Raw genomic sequence first — 16,935 nt, forward strand, 5'->3', positions numbered from 1 at the left:
AGCACTGAGAATATCTTATTCAAGTTAGTGTTCGATAAAATGAGCCTCCAAGCCAACCGATTGGTGGCACTAGCCGGCCAACTTTACTGCTTATCTGACGAGAGGAAGGAGGCATTTGGAGTAATTGCATAGCCACTCACATGGGATAAAAGTGAAAAGTAATTCTCATACATGGAAGAACTTGTGGTAATGGGCTCGCCGCCAACCTATAACATGATCTTCGGTTTTCCTTCGCTAAACAATTACTTGGTTGTGGTCTCTACATACTACGTTGCAGTGAAAATTCCTGACGGTGGAGAAATCATTACCGCTCGAGGGAACTTGGAGCAATCTCGGACCTGCTACCACCAGGCGATCCGGAGCATGGAGTAGCAACCACTCGACCTCTAAAACACATGTGAAGGGTTCTCAAGACAAATGAGATCATCCTCGATGTACCTGCGGCTGACGGGAAGATCGGTAATTTTTTTTTTCTAATAAGTGAAAATTTTGATGGATGGATGAAAGACACACTAGTTCAAAACCTCCGGAAGCATCGAGACGTCTTTGCTTGGTCGACAGCAAAGATGCCAAGGATCCCGTTTAATGTCGCCTACCACCGACTCAACGTGAATCCAACCACTCGATCGATGAAGCAAAAGATCATGTCCTCAACGATGAATCTGGCGGAACAATTAGGGAGGAGGTCCAGAAGCTGAAGCATGCAAGTTACATCTGAGAGATGCAATACCCGATGTCAATCTCCCATGTAGTCATGGTGCAAAAATCAAATGAAAAGTGGAGGATGTGCATGGACTTCACCAACATGAACTTTGTCTCCCTAAAGGACAGCTATCCATTGCCACGAATCAACGCGTCAATCAGTGGTCAACCACACCATAATGAGCTTCTTGGACACCCTATCAGATTACAATCAAATAAAGATGCACTTGGCTATTGTAGACAAGACATCCTTTATCACTAGTGAGGGTGTGTATTGTTATAATGTATTGTAGACAAGACATCCTTTATCACTAGTGAGGATGTGTATTGTTATGATGTAATGTCCTAGCTTAAAAACATCGTGGCTATCTACCAGAGCCTTATAGATGTATTTTTTTTAAGAAAAAAAAAATGTTAAAGTGTATGTAAATGATGTATTGGTTAAAAGTCAATTGGTCGAACAACACATAAAAAAAAAATACGTGAAACCCTTTGAAAATTTAACATGAGAATAAGTCCATTAAAATGTACCTTCAGAGAATCCAAAGGCAAGTGTCTTGGTTACCACTTGACCCCAGAGAGAATAAAAGCCAACTCAGATAAAATGCAGACATTGCTGAACAGGCGTTCTCCCCAAATACAAAAGTCCAAAAAGTTGGCCGATATGATAGCAGGCCTAAGCCGGTTCATTTCAAGGTTGAGCAACAAATACGCAGCATTTTTCAAAACTTTCAGGAAGACGAAAACTTTAAATGGTCAGTGTTGACTAATTTTTTAGAACATTTCTTTTTCCTTAGGGTCTTAGGATCTAGCTCTAGGAGTTCCTATTGATCGTCTTAGAAGATTAGAATTATGACCCACCCTTTTAGAAATTATAGCCACTTCTTATTTTTCTTTGATGTCTAACATTTATGGCACAAGACCATCGTTTTATGAACAAGCGGTTATGGGCTATTTTGTGAATTTTGTGAAGACTTATTTTGTGAAGACTTAAGGGAAAAGTTCATAATAGGACTCCAAGCCTTAGGAAAACATCGTCACGAACTTTTCTTCACATACACACACCAAATGCACAAAATTCACAAAATTACATGAAATCGGACTTCAATTAAGTTCAGGGGATGTATGAAAATGCGAACTTCTCCGGATGACCTCCGACGACAAATTGGACTGCGCCAACGCATCCGGGACACCAATTTTGGTAGGAAGAGACAACCATATTGTCATATTTTTCGCACGAGAAAATTGACATGCAAATCGATGAATTCGTCAAAATGACCTCTAACGCCGAAACAGACCGCGCCAGTGCGTCCGAAATGTTGAAATTACCTGAGGACACCCATATATATATATAAAATCCTTATTTTCTTTTTAAAAAAATACCTTAAATGTTTAATTCCTAAATCCCTAACTCACGCGTGCCTCCCTCTCCCATTCGCAAAATCGTCCGCCTCTCCCTCTCTCGGTCGCGTGCCCTAGCCGAGCCTGGTTCTCCTCGCGTGATGCGCTGGCTCGAGTTCCCCTCGTCGTACACTCCCCGTGCTCCGGTCTCTGGCAAAAGCTTCCACGCCGTATCACGCGAGCTGCTCCTCTGCGACAAAGCCTCGCCTCTGTCGTCCTCTCCCCACGCGAGGTTTTTCGCTTATCTTGGCTCGGCTCATCGCCCAGGTGAGGGATGGATTCTTCCTCCTCCCTCTTTTGCTATAAAAACTCCATTTGGGGAGTTCTTGAAGGTTGGCCGAAATTTCTGAGAGTGGGGAGGTGCTGCCAAAATCGGTGCTGTGGGGAGGTGCTGCCAAAATCTCTTCTAATTTCATTCTTACATTTTCTTTTCATCTTCTGTGGCTTGGGGGTTGTTGAAAATTTTGAGAGAGTTCTTAAGAGATTTTTAGGGAGATTCGGGTGCTTTTTTACCTCTATTCTTCATTCGATTAGGGTGATTTCTTTTCTGTTTTCCCTGTTGGAAAGGAAGCTTTGTTCCTTTGCTGTTCGAAGATCTCGGAGACTCGAATATGTCGTGCCGTAAGCTGGAAATCGTGAGAAATTTTCATGGGTTGCTATTGGAGTGATTTTCTCAAGCCTATTTTACTCTTTCTTCGCTTTAAGTTTACAAAAAGGGAAAGGTATTCTTCTTCCTATCCTCTATATTGCACTATTTCGGATGGCATGGAATAGGGAAAGCATAACTTTGTTTAGCTTGAAATTCAAGCATGAATACATGTAAGATTAAGTGAAAATAAGGCATGTTTGGGGCCTATCTTTGCTTCATTTGCTGTTCCCGTCGTTGGAACATATGTTGAATTTTTTTTAAATGCTGGAAATTCTATTAGGGGCTTACCTTTGCTTCTTTTTGCTGCTCCCGTTGCTGGAACACATGTTGAATTCGTTGTGTGTTGGAAAGTTACATTTGGAGCTTATCTTGCTTCTTTTATTCCCCTGGTTGTTGGAATACATGTTGAAATTGTTTTATATGTTAGAAAAATTATGTTTGGGGCCTATCTTTGCTTCATTTGTTGGCCCCCGTCGTTGGAACGAAATGCTAAAATCGTTTTATAAGTTGAAAAATTATGTTTGAGGCTCATTTCTTTCCTTCTGGCAATTGGGTACATTCCAAGACCTGAAAAATATTTTATTTTATTTGTTTGTCTTTTTCCTATGATTTACCTGTTTCTGTTAAATATTTTTCAGGTCATATTTTTCTCTTTTCAAAGCGCATAATAGTTAAACTTAAAGGAGCAATGAACCTACCAGGTGTAAAGGTTTAATTTACATTACAATATTTTATTTCCCAACATGTTATACTGCCCTTTTCTTAGCACGTTATACTTTTCTTTCAACATGTTATACTGTATTTCCTCTTTACTGTACAGTACATTGTTACTTTTCTTTCACACTGCATGTTTTATTGCTTAGTTTTTGTACTATGTCTTAGTATAGAATAGCCTAGTGGTTAGGTGCATTTCAAAACTAAAACTAAACCAGAAGGTGCTACTACGAGAAGCTTGGAGCGAACATCGTGGGCAGCGCGACGAGGAATAACTTTAAAGTGGATCTGCAACAGCTAAACATGAAAACACATCATATAAACACATTCACATCAGCTATTACCTTCTTTAGTTTAAATAACAACCCATAGGATCACTTTTTAGGCTTTTTGTACAACTTTGTTGTACAATTATACGTCCTAACGCTTTAGGATTCCGAGATTACTGTGCGGTACGGTGTAAATCCTCCTATCTTTTTAGGCTATTCGCACATTCCGATATTGTGTAAACATAAGTCCTAAATCATAAATAATTTGCAGGATTGAAATATCAAATTACATCATTTCAAAAGACAAAACCGAACAATATGATAGTTGGGACATCTCAAGGGTTTCTCCTGGATCTGTGATATCCCCTACTTTTCTTATCTTCAGATTCTTTAAATAATTGTTCCTATTTTGAGTCATTCCTATTTGATTTTCCCATGTCCAATCGTGAAAACCTAAACTTTAAAATCTTGAAACTAAAACCACCTGATCTTAATCGAGAGTTTTCTTAAGTGATTTCGATCATTTAAGATGTAAGTAACTATAGGGGTTTGCCTCTATAGGGAACCAGGAACCAAGATAAAAACGATCTAGTTTTTTATGTTAGGTAGGGGAACTTGTTGGCTTTTTTATAAAATATTTCGCAGACCAATATGGATGTTACAAATTCTTTAGTCTAGATGATTGAATCTCTATTACAAGTGATATATTTATTCTTCGGGATAAATGTATTACCTGTAGTATTGTATTCAATCATCTAAACTATTTAAATGTGAGACCTGTTTAATCTCACCTATTTTAAAATTAAAATGTTACATTTAAAAAATCAAAAACGTTATATTTATATTTGAATTATTTTCAAAATTACAAATCATCATTTTTTCAAATCGCGAAGGTTAAAAAAAAACGGCCGACAGTCAGTTGAATGTAAGCAAGCATTCATGAAATTAAAAGAGTCCTTGGTCTCACCGCCACTAAGTCTAAAGCTAAATGAAGAACTCTCACTATAATTGGGAGTTTGATCTGAGGCCTTCCGCTCTGTGTTAGTTCGAGAGTTGGGAAACTATTCTCACTCAAGTACAACATGAGGGTTCTGAGGGGCGACGAACTCAAGTATCCAATTATGGAGAAATTAACAGTTGCTTTGATTACGTAGTCTCCGGCCATACTTCCAAACTCATCCCATTCGGGTCATCACTGACCATCCGCTGAAATCTGTTTTCACTCAACCGGAGCATTCTGGTCGGCTCCTCAAATGGGCAGTGGAGCTAAGTGAGTTTGGCATTTCTATATCCACTGAACGGCAATTAAATCACAAGCAGTTGCAGACTTTCTTGGAGGCTTATTTGAATTGTGCGAGCCAAGTAAAGGAGCCACAGCTGACAACAAATATTGGGTCATCTTATACATTGACGGAACCTCCAACCATATAAGAGTAGAAATCAAACTTGCACTATAGTCTAGCTGGAGAGCATCTCTATCAGCCGGTCTCCATTGAGTATGAATTCCCCAACAACCAAGCGGAGTACAAAACCTTGATTGGTGTCCTGCGTCTGGCCAATGAGATGAGCACCCGATCTCCATACGAAAAGTCAGACTTCCAGCTAGTGGTAAATCAGGTGAACAGGGAACTTGAGGCCAAATACAAGATGAGGGACAAATACCACAGCAAAGCCAAAATAAATATATGGAAGTTCGCCAACTTCAAAACTGAACATATTGTTAGCGAAGACAATCATGTGGTTGATATCCTATCCATGTGAATCTGTTTGGGGGAGGGAACGCCTCAAAAGCTATTCTGGCCATTAATTGAAGGCCTGAGGTGAAAGAGGTGGATATTGAAGAGACAAGAAGCTAGATGGGTCCCTACATCCACTTGCCAGAGCTGACAAGATTACTAAAGAAATTACTGATCCTAGGCAGCCCAGTACGTTCTGATCAAAGGGAAGCTCTTCAAAAAGTCATTCACTTTACCCGAGGTGTATTTGAAAAAGCAAAACATAGGACATCCTCCGGGAGGTGAACTTTGAAAAGTACAGGAGTCATTCTAAGGGAAAGACCCTTGCGCAGAAGATTCAATGAAATGGCTTCTTCTTGCCAATGCTCCTGAAAGATGTGGAAGAATTCTTAATGAGATGCGAGCAAAGCTAGAAGTATGCGCCCTTGCAGGACTAGCAAGCCCAAAGTTTGCAACCAATTGTCAACTCCTGGTCTTTCATCGTTTGGGGGCTCGACATCCTCAGGTTGATCCCACCATCAAACAATTAATGCAAATTTTTGTTGGTCTTCATGGATTGCTTCTCAAAGTAGATCAAAGCAAAGTCATTCGCTCAGATAACGATGAAGGTCGTTTGGAACTTCATCTGGATGGGACCGCATCTGTCGATATGGGTTTCCGCTCGTCCTCATTACAGATAATGCGACTCAATTTGCAGACTAAGGAGTAAAAAACTTATGCTAGTGTCAAGGGATCTGCTTAAAATTTTCTTCAGTGCACCATTCCCCAATCAATAGACAAGCAGAGGACGCCAACAAGATCATTCTAAATCTGCCAAGGAACAAAGCAAGATTAAAACAAAATTGGGTGGAGATCCTTCTGTCCATCCTTTGGGTAACTCGAACAATGCCATCAAACCAAACCGAGCACTCCATTATTATTGTCCCACGGGATGGAGACGAAGTTGCCAGTCGAACACAACCACCATACCCAGCAAGTAGTAACAGCTTCAATTTTTTTCGAGAAAAATCTAGTCGACTTGCAGGAAGCTAACGATGAAGGGGCAATACTTGCACTCGATCTTGCAGAAGAAAGATGGATTTAACTCTTCGGTAGGAGGAAGTCAAGAGATGCACCACTCACTACTACATTAAACACATCCAATATAAAACTTTCGCATCTGGGGACCTTGCACTTAAGAAGGTCGATCTAGCTGTTCACAGACAGACGGTCAGTAAACTAGCCAAGACTTGGACGACCCGTTCATCATCAACCAACGAATCAACCCTGGAGCGTACAAGCTAAAGACTTACACTGGCAACCTTGGACGTGGAGTAGAGCTAATCTCAAGTAATTTTTTCCTTGGCAATTTCTTGTATCATCATATGAAAGATAACATAAAGCATGGTTTCATTCCAAGAAACTAGTGATTTTTTTACTTAAGAAATATTAAAAACATGAGTTTGCTAATTGAAAATGTAACCCCAGGTTCAAACAACACTCGGGGAACTCGAGGTGTTCATTCGCCTCAATGTCTAGCTAACACCCAGAGAACTTAAACCCGATCAGTAAAGCAGCAACGACGCCAAGACAACTGATTGAGTAGAAATTAAGATGAAACAGCCCGCAATGCTCGGGCATTGTAGACTTGTCTCCAAGCTTGATTGGATATGGTTTTGGAGGTGGTTCCCTGCCCAATAGCAATAAGCTTCATGAAGTGTACCTAACTAATCACCCCATAATAAAGTTTTGGCAGTTACTCCTACGAAAATAGCAACAATATCTGCTTAATAAGTTAAGCACTAAGTGTACTCCGCCCGAGGTGGAGAACCAACCAAACGGCTGATGTTGAACAAGTGCAACATGTGAGTCGGGCATCAATATTGAAAACCAACAATGATGCAAGCCGTTTGATTGGTATAAAACACTTAAAATGACCAACAAATAAGAATGAAAGAACATGAAGGGGGAAAGGGAAAAAGAATCCTTAATGTTTTCAGAAGGAAATAATTCAAATGAAAGGAAATGAATATTAAAGATTTAAGTCATACACGATTACTCCCAGATGGTACTGACAAGGGATGCAAAGTACCAATGCACGTTAAAAGAAATTGTAAAGATGCGCCTACAGGTACAAATTTGAGGGTATATTCGGGTACATTTTCTAGAGTGTGAGTGCCTTCGGACACATTTTGAGGGTGTCTTCAAGTACATTTTTAATGATACATTCGGGTATGACAGTAATCCTATTACGACGTTTAAAAAGCTTAAAAACGGTAACTATTGAAAGTGAAACGGAAAGGGCTAAAGTTAAATTTTTAATGAAATTTACTACATTTTCCTTTTGGTCATTCATGCATAAGATAGCATGGCATAAAAAATTTAATGCATATTAGATTATAATTACTCATTAAGTTGTACTTACAATTGCAGTTATTTTTTTCCTTCAGGAAAAGAAAAACTTTAGGGTATATATCTAATAGGAGAGTCATTGTTGACCAGAGGAGGACCACTGTTACTAGATATATTTCTTATGAGGATAGTTTCTCTTGACTGTTTCTTATTAGATCCTTTTTTTTTTGTAGATGACACCTGAACCCTACTAATAAGATCTATAAAGGTCAAAGCAAAGATGAGAAAAGAGAAATATACAAAATCAAGGGAGGGAAATTCTAAGGATTTTAGGCATTAAATGAAAAGTTATACAAAAAGAAGAAATAATTAAATACATGATTTGACATTTATAAGCACGTGGCATGGTAGCAAAGACTCTAGAGAGTACGCATAGGCGGCTGCTTAGGGGAGTGCTTCAGAGCGTTTTACTGACAAATAGGTGGGGTCACTAAGGGAATAACAAATTAATATGGCCCAAATAAGAAAGATCACCAAGGTTTCTTCTGTAATATTAGGTGAGTAATTTCTTAGTTCCAAGTGAGTGACTTCAATGCTAGGATGGGCATGTCTAGATGGGTTGAGCTATTCCTCTTGAACTAGGCAAGTCCCTCTAATTGCAGGATGGGCACGTCTTTCGAACCAATGTAATGATAGAAACAAAAAGATGATGATAGAGAGAGAGAAGTGAAAGGAGGAGATGGAAGAAAAAGGAGAGTGAGAGACAAAGGAAGGAAGAAAGAGAGGTGTTGCGTGTTTTGATTTTCTTACCTAAGGAAACGACAAAGTGCCCTACTGAGCGGCTTTGTGCGCTCTACTCGAGGGAAGAAGAGGATTGCAGTGTTGCTTTACTGTATCAAGCAGTGACCAAAGGCAAAGGATGGAAGACAGGATCCGAGCACTGTGTGCAACTAATTTGATAGAAGAAGAAGTCGAATAAGAAAGAAGCAGCTAAGTCGAGAGGAAGGAGGTTAACCTCGCGTGTGTTGCTGGCATGCGAAAGAAGGAGAAAGAAGTCTTGTCACCTTCGCATGCATAGGAAGAAGAGCAGCAAGGGGATTAAAAATCGAAGCATACGCAGGTCGTGTGTGATACTAAGGCAAAGGCCAAAATATTAAAAAATATACGTTTAACAATTTATCGAGTTAATATATTGTTATATGAATAAAATGTGTGTGTGTGTGTATGAGTATATATTTAATTAAATAAGATGTTAATAGAAAGTTACCTGAAACTGGATAGAAGTTATAAAATCCTGAATCAAAGGGTGTAAGGTGATGTGAATTTCCATTACGAGAAAACAGGAAGAGTCGTATGCATGAATTAAAAAGTTAAAGTCTAGCGAAACCCTAATATGCAATTTAAGGTAAGTTGTGATTGTGCTCATTTAATTAATGAATCTTATATGAATATTCAAACTTATTATTTAAATATTAATAGTAGATGTATCTGAAATAAGAACATAATAAAGAGAAATATTGTTGCTAGATCAAGAATCAAATCATTTACTTTATTTTGGAGAAATGGTTCATGTAGTTGACCACACTTAGTGGGATAAAAGTTTTGTTGTTATTATTGTCGTAATTTATAAAAAATGTAACGTTTAACGACAACTTTTGTTGAAGAATATTTGAGTCTAGAAGGTCATGGTTTAAGGAATCGGTGTGATAAGCAAGCTAAACAGGTGAGTATTTATACTTTTAAAATGTAGTAATATTTGATTTCTTTTAAATCTGATTGACTCTATGACTTGCTTAGATAGATTTTATTGACTCTTTAAGTTAAATTGATCATATTGGGTGTACGTGAAGACATTTGCATGTCATTTAGATGTATAATTCATGTTATTGAATGGTATGAAAAAAAAACTAAGAATGTTATTTATTATTTTGATTGATTGCATGTGCATGTTTGATTATGATGGAGTCACACATTTATAGTACTGACGGAGGAACGTTAAGATACTTGTGCACGTAAATGAAAATGGATATTGATATTGAAGAATCTTAAATGATGCAATCTTATATGGTATTTCTATGATGGATGTATGCAGTCTAAAAAGATATTGATATATAAACTACAGTGTATGATATAGTGAAAGCTTAAATCATCTTGAAAAATCATTTGAAGGTTTGATCATTTTTGATAGTACAAACATTCAAATGATCTTAGATTGATTTACATAAAGTTTAGTTGGCATGTATATTGTTCCCTTTTTATTATGTTATTATAGTTCAGGAGTATGAGTATTCACTAGCAATAATTAGTTCGTTGTTGTTTTAAACTAATTTTTTCAGGTTTAAATAATTGATTAAAAAATAAGCGATACAAGAGAAAATAATTATAAAAGACGTGGACAACTTGTTATGAGGTAGATTTTAATTATATTAATTCAACTTAATTTGTTTAGTAGCTCTTTAAATTGCTAATAGTTAGTTAAAAAAATGAATCTAGAAAACTTAATTCTCACAATCCAACTATTTGTACCCATCTTGATTAATTCCAAGCCCCAGGATCATGACAACAGTAGTATCAGAGCAAAGGTTTGGGAATAATTAACATAATCTTGATGAAAGAGCTAGTTGGATAATTACAAGAAAATTTTAATAATAATAAATTTGAAATTTTAAGTTAACACTAATTAAATAATTATTTTAATTCAGATAAACGGATGCACTTCTAAATAAGACGCAATGGAAAAAATGATTCATGTAGCCGACTCCACGTAGTGAGATTAAGGCTTTGTTGTTGTTGTTGTTGTAGACAAATGGATGCACTTGAGACTATAGAAAAGAGAAGTCCGTTAAAAATTGCAGAAGTACCGCTTGTTTGTTAATCTTAATACAAATGTTTTGACTCAAATAATGGGGGCGATGACTCAGTTGATTCAGGAGTTCAGATCGTAGCCTATTAGAAAAAATACAATTGCTGTGAATAAATATTTGAAGGTACTTTAAGATATATGTCCACCTTTGTTCAAGGGAACTAAAGATTTGATTGAAGTGAAGAACCAATGAGGAAAGTGAAGATATTTGATAGCATGGCGTGTCATGACGAAAGAAGAGAATCTTTAGAAACATTTGTGCTGGATAGAGAAGCCGAAAGGAGGTGGCGTGAGCAGTATTGGGACAGTTTAGAGGACATACACAACATGATGATAAGTTAGGAGGAGTTCATTGAGCTTTATAGGGAGTGGTTTGTACCTCTATCCTCTCGAAGATAGATGCAAGACAAGTTTATCAAGTTGGTATAGGAGAAAAGACAGTCATGTAGTATGAAGCAGAGTTCACAACACTATCAAGATATGCCCTACAGCTGATAGCTATAGCAACAGATAAGTGCTACATATTTATTTCGGGATTAAAGGATTCAATCAAGCAGTCGTTGGTATCTTTGGGAATTGATGGCTATTCAGTGTTAGTGAAGCGGACTAGATGAGTAGAGATTGATTTCCAGCTTATTCAGAAGTTAAGGAGACAAACAATACAAGTCGTGTTGAAGAAGGAGAGAATGTGGATCAATCGGAAAGAAGTCAATGTGAAGAAGCCCAAGTTTAATTCTGATAGATTCAGTGGTAGCAATTCCCGTAGTACTGTAGTCACTTGTGTCGAATTTAGAAAGCAACATAAGGGTAAATGTTTGATGGGCTATCATCCATGCTACTAGCGTCATCATTTTGGTCACATATTTAGGTATTGCCTTCACTTGGCCAAAAAACATCAGAACATCATAAATCAGTTTATTACAGGTGGGTAGAGAAGGATATAGTCTACAGCTTCAGTTCATATTCAAGTTTAATCCGGACAACAACTCGATCTTCAGTTTATTATCTTCCTAGTATAGAGCTTGAAGAACCTGATGCAGCCAAGGATTGATGAGTTTCATGTTTTACTGCATGTTATATGAGTTGCATTCTAGTGTATGTCTTTATCAGAGGATGAGTGGTGTTATTGTTATGTTACCTAGCTTTAGGCATAATATTACCCTGTTTCAATTGATGGGAGAAGTTTAGTTGAGTTATCTATTTTATTGTATTCATTTTCCATCTTAAAGAAAAAGAAACTTTTTTATGAAAATTTATGGATGGTTCATGTGTTTCCAACATTGATTTAAGGCTTTGAAGTAGATTATAAAAATTTCAATGAAAATTTTTTTATGAGGGGGGATTGTAATAATTGAAATATGAAATAAAAAATAATAAAAGAAAATAAATTTTAATACGTTGTATCAATTCGAATGAAGAATATTGGCAGCTTCTTATTACGGGAGGGCACATATTTTGAGCCAAAGTAACAATAGAAACGAACAGAAGATGAGAAAGAGAGAGAGCAAGCGAGAGAAATGAAGAGTGGGAAACGAAAGAACGACGGAGAGGAGTTGTGTATTTTCTTACCTGAGGAAACGACGGCGTGCCCTACCAAGCAACCCCGTGCATTGTGCTCAAAGGAAGAAGAGAATCACAGTGCTTTGCTGCGTTGAGTCGTGATCGAAGGAAGAGGAAGGAAGACGGGAGTTGAGCACTGCGTATGACGTAATTGTTGTGCCCTAATTTGACGGAAGAAGTTGAAGGAGGAAGGAGCAGCTCTATCAGAGAAAAATTATTGCATACGGACACCGCATGCAGAAATGCATGCGGTGTCCGATCTACACCGTAGATCACGGTGATCTACAGTGAGGATGCAATCAAAATTTTTTTAAAAAATAAAAAAATTTGCCCCTCCTCTTGAGGGAAAATTATTGCACAAGGACATGCGGTGTCCGATCTACACCGTAGATCACGGTGATCTACAGTGAGGATGCAATCAAAATTTTTTTAAAAAATAAAAAAATTTAAAGTAGGGTCCACCGAAATACATCCTCACCGTAGATCACTGTTATCTACGGTGTAGATCGGCACTGCATGCGTCTCTGCATGCGGTGTCCGTATGCAATAATTTCTATCAAGAGGAAGTAAGAGGCGAACCTAGCCTGAGTTGTGTCATACGAAGGAGGTGGAGGACGTGTCGCATTCGCGTAGCAGCAGGAAGATCAACAACCGATGTAGGTGCGGTCATGTGTGGAGCAAAAGCAGGGGCCAAACTACAAGAAAAAAAGATATTTTTAATAATTTAATAAGTTAATATAATGTTATATGAATAATTATGTGTGTGTGTGAATACATATTTATTTAAATAGTGTGTTAATAGAAAGCTATAAAGTCCCGATTAGAGAGTGTAAGGTGACAGGAACTTCCATAATGAGGAAAGAGAAAGAGTCGCATGCGTGAAGTGAAGAGAGAAAGTCTAGCGAATCCTAACTTGTGATTTAAGGTAAGTTGAGATTGTACTAATTTTATTAATGAATCTTATATGAAAATTCAAATTTATTCATTAAGTGTTAACAGTAAAGGTATCTAAAATCATGATAAAATTAAGGGAGATACAGTTGTAATATCGAGGATCGATTCATTTTGGAAGAGAGGATATGTTTTAATTAAAATTCAATTTAATTTAGAATTAATATTTAATAAAAAATATTAATGTTTAACAGTAAATTGGGTTGAAGAACATTTAAGCCAAGAAGAACAAGGGTTAAGGAATCAGTGTGATAAACAAGTTAAGCAGATGAGTAATTATATTTTTAAATTGTAGTAATATTTGATTTCTTTTAAATCTAGTTCACTCAATGAATTTCTTAGATTTTACTGGCTCATTAAGTTCATTTGATCATATAGGGTGTGTGTCACTAATATTTGCATGTTATTTAAATACATAATTCAAGTTATTAAATGGTTTGAAAATAAAATAAGAATAAAATTAATTATTTTAATTGCTTGTATGTGCATATTTGGTTATGATGGAATCACTTTTCTATAGTACTAGCAGAAAAAAACTAAGGTGCATGTTAAAGAAAAAAGATAATGATATTGAAGTACCCTAAATGGTACAATTTTAGATGATGTTCCTGTGACAGATATATACATATTAAAAAGATTGATATGTAAACAAAATACTAAGATACATTAAAAACTTAAAATCACCTTGAGTAATCATATTAAATAGTACATTCAAATGATCTTAGATTGATTTACATAAAGTTTAACTAGCATGCATATTGTTCAATTTTCATTGTGTTACTATAGTTTCGGAGTATAAGTATTCACTGGCAATGTTTAGCTCAATATTGTTTTAAGCAAATTTTCTAGGTTTGAATAATTGATTAAAAAGATGAACGATATAAGAAAAAATATTTATAGAAGTCACAGACAATCTATTATGAGATAAATTTTAATTATACTGCTTTAACTTTATTTGTTTAGCGGTTTTTTCATTTGTTAATAGTTAGAGTAAATTAACATAGAAAACTTAATTCCCACTTTCCAATTGTCTGTATTCGTTTTGGTTAATTCCAAGTCCCAGGCCGGGTCGTGACATGTGTCTTATTCATGTCAAAATACACATTTAGATGTACACTATAATCATAAACTTAACAAGAAGATATATTATATTGGAGTAGAATTTGAGGCCCACTTAGGTATACTTGGACGTTGTAGTACAGCATATTTCATTAATAGTTTAAGGATATTAAAATCTAGGCTCCAAAGAAAACAAGTTTAATGTTATTGCTTGAAAATAGTAGCAGCATACTAGTTGTTTACAACCTGCACAGTGATGATTATGACAACATTGCTATCCTATCATGATCGAAGAACCCATATGCAACACTTTAAGAAGGCCACCATCCCTTTTATTCTTATAGACGGTCTAGTTGAGTTATTTTACCTTTTTTTTTATATTGCTTTCTTCCGCTGAACGGATAATGTCACAAGAAAAACGCTGGAAATAAACTCAATTATAAACTAGCTCATTAGGATCACTACCAATCACATGAAAGTTCTATAAATGAGAAAGCTAAGCCAGGAAATTCATTAGAAACAAGCCACTAGCAGGAAAGTGGACAAGACCCTCCACGTGACACTCACGGGCTTCCATCAATACAAGTGGAGAAAAAATCTATCCAACTTCAATACAGGGTAGTACTTTGGAAAACTAATAGATGAGAGATCACGCAACAATACCCAATGTAAAGTTAATAAAAACGCATTGAAAGTGCAAAGTGAAATCTTTTTGCACAGCTAAAACCTCCGAGACTCGTAATATCAAGATGAAAAAATTACAACGCTTTATACGAAAAAGAAGTCATCCAAATGATCGAATTCGAAATGAATAGATTAAAACCTTCACGAATTTTTTTTAAAAAAAGGGCCAAAAGAGATTCTCATCTCCAAGCTCAAAAGAAGGTGAGCATTTACTTTAAAAAAAAAAAAAAAAGAAAGAAAAGGTTAGCAATTGGACTGGAAAAAGACCAAGATGCCATCTCTAAGCAAAGCAAGCAATAAATTCAAGTCAAAGAATAAAAAAACGTATCCGGAAAATGCAAAAAGTTAGTCATCTCAAAATCCACTTACCAGCGACGTCCTGGCCGTCGTAGACACCGCGATGGACGGTGCCAAAGGTGCCGCGGGCTATGACCCCTTTGATGACGAGCTTCGAGGGATCAATCTCCCATTCTTCCCTCATTTTAACTGTAACATTGCTGCTGCTTCCGCCGGGAGCAAAGCCTACCCGGACATTTTCGACACTCTCTGTTTCCTTCTTGCTTTTTTCGGTCGTCCATGTGCGATTAAGATGCCTCTCAAGCTGCTCATCGAAGCTCTTCAGATCTATTTGGTCCGCGCGGACAAATCCGCCCTCTCCCACCTCCATCTCTCTCGTTTTGGATTAATGGCGGAATGCTGTGAAGAGAAGTGCTGGCAGAGGTCTTACCTTTGTCTGTATACTGTTCCAGATTTGCTTGCCGAACCTTGTGGAGCTCCTCACTGCTATGAGCAGACGTCGGTCCCGCATACGGTCATGTGATACGGCAACCTTTTTATAAATAAATTTATGGTCAAAGAGGTAGATCAAATCAGTTCGAATAAAATTAAGATCCATCAAAATTGGGTCGTGGAATCTATAATCGATTTAAAGCCGGCTGCAAACTAATCAAAAAAAATAAGTTGAAAAAAAATCTAAAGATTTTATTAAAATAAATTTTATGATTTATAATTTTTTTTATAAATCGAAGTAATTTTCTCAATTTTTTTTCTTTTCAAATTTAAAAAAATTTAAGCACTCCTTTAATTATACATCAAAAAATAATAATAGTTAAGATTGGTTGATTTCATTAAAATATTAAACCAACAAGAAAAGAAATTCATATATAATAAATCAACTTAGCAACAAGTTCTTTCAAAATCTATTAAGTTCATAAGTAGTTTACTCACTTAAATGAGAAATTAATTTATTCTTCTTAGTGTCCTCAGCAATTACATTGAAGAATCTTTTCTTACCATCTACTCTATTGAAATGATTAGTGTTTATTTAAATATCCCATTGGGCAATTATGCTTAATTCAACATGGGTGAATAGGAGAGCCCAGAAATAATGAGACTATAAATTTGTTAAAGATTGATTTGCACTCCCTCGAGATTAAAATGGATCGACCAATATTTCAAAGGATCTGCTAGAATATAATTGGCCATAAAATTTAACCAAATCAACTCATCTTAACTCAGTAGTCATACAAGATCATGGAGCACTTACCAGCCCCCTACTAAGGGTAGTGATTTCACTCAACGAGTTTGTGACACATCTAGAGGATGAGTGACCCTATACATGGAGTTGTGATCTCAATCACCTAACTAAAAACTTAAAGTAGACAATAAGGAAATCAAAATAGGTTTCAAGATGTATGTATTGGCATTTAAACTACATTATCTACGTGTAATTGAAATAAGTCTTATCATTTATTTTTATTTATTTCCTAATAGGTTAATGTGTAGATTTTTCTATTGCCCCAAAAATTATATAAATAAAAGATTAGAGGGCATTTTCTATGTATAGGTTTTAAGGAATCCATAGGAATTGGTTACATTATCTCAAAGCTTTCTCTCTAAGAAAATATTTTTCTTCATTTTCTTTTTCAATTTACTATTTATTTCTTGCTTTAAAAGCATGTAAGTCTAGCATTAAAAATTTTGACATCTTACATCGATAAATTTAGATCCAGCATC

At 36.3% G+C, this 16,935-nt stretch overlaps 1 protein-coding gene across 1 annotated transcript in view; it reads right to left on the minus strand.

The window, feature by feature from the left end:
* LOC110028030 (serine/threonine-protein kinase HT1-like) overlaps positions 1-15,736 on the minus strand; it is a 94,183-nt gene extending 78,447 nt beyond the window's left edge. Inside the window, exon 1 of the mRNA XM_020729730.1 lies at positions 15,289-15,736. Within this exon, the coding sequence (XP_020585389.1) occupies positions 15,289-15,586 (298 nt within the window). The 5' untranslated portion in view covers positions 15,587-15,736. The remainder of the gene's footprint in view (positions 1-15,288) is intronic.
* Positions 15,737-16,935: the final 1,199 nt, after the last annotated feature.

The sequence above is a fragment of the Phalaenopsis equestris genome, unplaced genomic scaffold (assembly GCF_001263595.1).
Source record: "Phalaenopsis equestris unplaced genomic scaffold, ASM126359v1 Scaffold000484, whole genome shotgun sequence".
In the NCBI taxonomy this organism is placed as follows: Eukaryota; Viridiplantae; Streptophyta; class Magnoliopsida; order Asparagales; family Orchidaceae; genus Phalaenopsis; species Phalaenopsis equestris.